The following is a 3,414-nucleotide window of genomic DNA, read 5'->3' as shown; positions in this document are numbered from 1 at the left end:
TTTGTTGTAGTGTTTTTGTCTGTAGTACCTTGTGGTGTGTGTTGTAGTGTTTTGTCTGTAGTGCCCTGTGGTGTGTGTTGTAGGGTTTTCCTTGTGGTGTGTGTTGTAGGGCTTTTGTCTGTAGTGCCGTGTGGTGTGTGTTGTAGTGTTTTTGTATGTAGTGCCCTGTGGTGTGTTGTAGGGCTTTTGTCTGTAGTTCCCTGTGGTATGTTGTAGGACTTTTGTTTGTAGTGCCCTGTGGTTTGTTGTAGGAATTTTGTCTGTGGTGCCCTGTGGTGTGTTGTAGGGTTTTGTCTGTAGTGCCCTGTGGTGTTGTAGGGCTTTCGTCTGTAGTGCCCTGTGGTGTGTTGTAGGGCTTTTGTCTGTAGTGCCCTGTGGTTGTTGTAGTGTTTTTGTCTGTAGTACCTTGTGGTATGTGTTGTTGGGTTTTGTCTGTAGTGCCTTGTGGTGTGTGTTGTAGGGTTTTGTCTGTAGTGCTCTGTGGTGTGTTGTAGTGTTTTTGTCTGTAGTGCCTTTTGGTTTGTGTTGTAGGGTTTTGTCTGTAGTGCCCTGTGGTGTCGTAGGGCTTTTGTCTGTAGTACCTTGTGGTGTGTGTTGTAGTGTTTTTGTCTGTAGTGCCTTGTGGTGTGTGTTCTAGGGCTTTTGTCTGTAGTGCCCCGTGGTTTGTGTTCTAGAGCTTTTGTCTGTAGTGCCCTTTGGTGTGTGTTCTCAGATTTTTGTCTGTAGTGTCCTGTGGCGTGTGTCTCGTTCACGTCGATAGTTGTTTAACCCACTCCTCTGCCATTCCCTCCCCCCCACAGATAGTTGGGGGTGGCGCAGCCTGTTCTTCTGGCCGTCTGTGAGTGTGGTGCTGGGTGCGGTGTTCATCAAGAAGTACTGCGCCGACCCGTTGCACTACAACGTGCATGCGTTACACCTGCCCACTGTGGCTAACAGCACATCCTCCGCAGTGATGCGTCGGTTGACTACCCTGCAGGTGTTCCAGGTGGCGGGTGTCGTGCAGTTGTCCATGGCGCTGTTCTTTGCTAAGATGGCACGGTATGGCCTGATGCTGTGGCTGCCCTACTACTCGGTGACTGTGCTGAAGTTCACCCCAGCCCTGGGCGCCAACCTGTCGCTGGCCTTTGAGTTGGGGGGGGCCTTTGGGTCGCCCTTTGCCGTGGTGGTGTGTGATCGCTATCTCAAGAGTCGCCTGGTGACTGGCGTGGTGCTGTACCAGGTACTGGCGGCTGTGTCGCTTGTGGGGTTTCTGTTTGCCGGCAGTGACGAGGTGCCGTTGTTGTTTGTGCTGACTACGGCGTCCGGCGTAGCCCTCAACAGCACTGATCTGCTGATCAGTGGGCCTATAGCTGCACACATCGGCCGAGCCAACGGCGGCATAGAGGCGTCTGTCGGGGGGGTGGTGAATGGCATGGGCAGTTGTGGGGCCATCTTCCAGGGGCTGTTGATTGGCTGGGTGTCTGTGAGCTTTGGATGGGATGCCGTGCTTAAGGGTGCGGCGGGGGTGTCGGCCTTAGCAGGATTAATTGCGGTATCGGCCGCGCGTATAGAACAGTTGCACTCTCTCTGATAGAGCGCACTTACACCTCGTTGTAGGTTATAGTTCAGGAAGGTACGGGTTTTCTGGTTGGCTGATTGTGCTGTAGCCATTAGGAAGACTTGCGAACAAACAATATATGCAGATGCGGATATAGCTCAGTTGGGCAAATGGTGCGTAGTTCAGGTACAGGAAAAACAGGGCCTTATGGCATATGTGAGAAACTGGCACCTATACACCATCACAGTGTGGCACCACAACAGGAAACACATTGCGGTAATTCTGACGATGCATCACCCGATAATAGTCAACTGGAGCATACCCCCAATGGCTGTGTGATATCGCTACCCACTGCAGTGCACGCGTGCATGTGAAGGATATGCCAGCACGTAGAAGGTCAATAGCTGAACGTAGAAATTTAATAGCAACCAGTGAACCAAGAACTTAATAGCAACCAGTGAGCTATATCTGATACTGGGCTGGGTCGTTGGCCTCTCAGGTAGGCGATAAGTGATAGACAAAGGACAAATGTCCCAATGGCACAACTATCGCATTGCCCATCAGCACACATCGATGTTTACCAAAAACCCTAAACCCTAAAATGGATCTCGCTGGGAACTCGTGGAGACGCAGAGTTTGTACTGAAGTGGATCAGAGGCGCCCAGTTGGATTGTATCGCAAACTGTGTGCACTAACGTGTAGGTATCGCAGATAGAAGTACTGCCGCGGTTGGTTTAACGCAAGTGGTCTGTATGGGCGAGAGGTGTCCCCACTGACGCACAGCAATAGCCAACGCAAGCCACACAACAGACACTCAAGGCAAAGTACACAACAGACTCAACCCAAGGGCAAGCCACACAACAGACTCAACCCAAGGGCAAGCCACACAACAGACTCAACCCAAGGGCAAGCCACACAACAGACTCAACCCAAGGGCAAGCCACACAACAGACTCAACCCAAGGGCAAGCCACACAACAGACTCAACCCAAGGGCAAGCCACACAACAGACTCAATTCAAGGGCAAAGTACACAACAGACTCAACCCAAGGGCTTTGTGGCTGATATTAGTTCAGATAGCAGGCACGCATATGAGCCAGAGGACGTCCACTACACCACTACAGTCACTTCTGATCAGCATGGCAATGGGCAATGGTTAGATAGTCACCAGTGGGCAGAGCTCTCGTAGCTGTGCTTGTTTCTAGATGCTATGCATAGTTGGTGTCATTTGGGTTGGAATGCGCCAACCAACCGCTGCCACATAGAGCCAGTCACACACTCGACACGCTGTCGTATACTGCACCAGTCGGTGGATACGCGGGTGGTCGTAGGGACTAATTCATCCGTATCGTATGATATTATAGAATAAAGTAGAGTACCCATGGGTATGTATATACACGGCAAGACAAATTGATCACAGACAACTTGTTTCGGAATAAATGAGATTTATGTTTAAGACACGAAATAGAACACAGGCACTTTTCTAAAATAGAGTTTGTATAAGACGGGAAGGATGAATGAATCCCACACCACCTGAGACATCGGAAGGATGAATGAATCCCACACCACCTGAGACATCGGAAGATAAATGGAAACGGAGTGTGCACTCCACTTCAGAATATTTGTGTGGCGTGTGTTAGCCATTGACTACGAGAATCCACCAGACCATACCCCCTCACCTACACGACGGAAGCAGATGTACGGTGCCTTGTGACAGTATGAAGCATGCCAGAGTATAAGAAACAAAGCCGGTCGATACATATTGATACTTTAAATTCCAATTCAAAATTAATACATCCGTCCAATGCGAACCCACCAATTCTTATGCAAGGCAGTGTTACCTACACACGTCTGGGCGGTTGCTTGAACTCGCAAGAG

General features: G+C 50.1%; 1 protein-coding gene across 1 annotated transcript; it reads left to right on the top strand.

Annotated features, from left to right (window-relative positions):
* The first annotated feature begins 289 nt into the window (after positions 1-289).
* SARC_12664 (hypothetical protein) lies at positions 290-2,379 on the top strand. The gene is made up of 2 exons (XM_014293225.1): positions 290-447; positions 801-2,379. The coding sequence occupies exons 1-2, from the start codon at positions 414-416 to the stop codon at positions 1,568-1,570; spliced, it is 804 nt and encodes a 267-aa protein (XP_014148700.1). The 5' UTR covers positions 290-413; the 3' UTR covers positions 1,571-2,379.
* The last annotated feature ends 1,035 nt before the right edge of the window (positions 2,380-3,414 follow it).

Source organism: Sphaeroforma arctica, assembly GCF_001186125.1.
Source record: "Sphaeroforma arctica JP610 unplaced genomic scaffold supercont1.2481, whole genome shotgun sequence".
NCBI classification, from domain to species: domain Eukaryota; class Ichthyosporea; order Ichthyophonida; genus Sphaeroforma; species Sphaeroforma arctica.
This window is presented reverse-complemented; position numbering and strand designations above follow the sequence as displayed.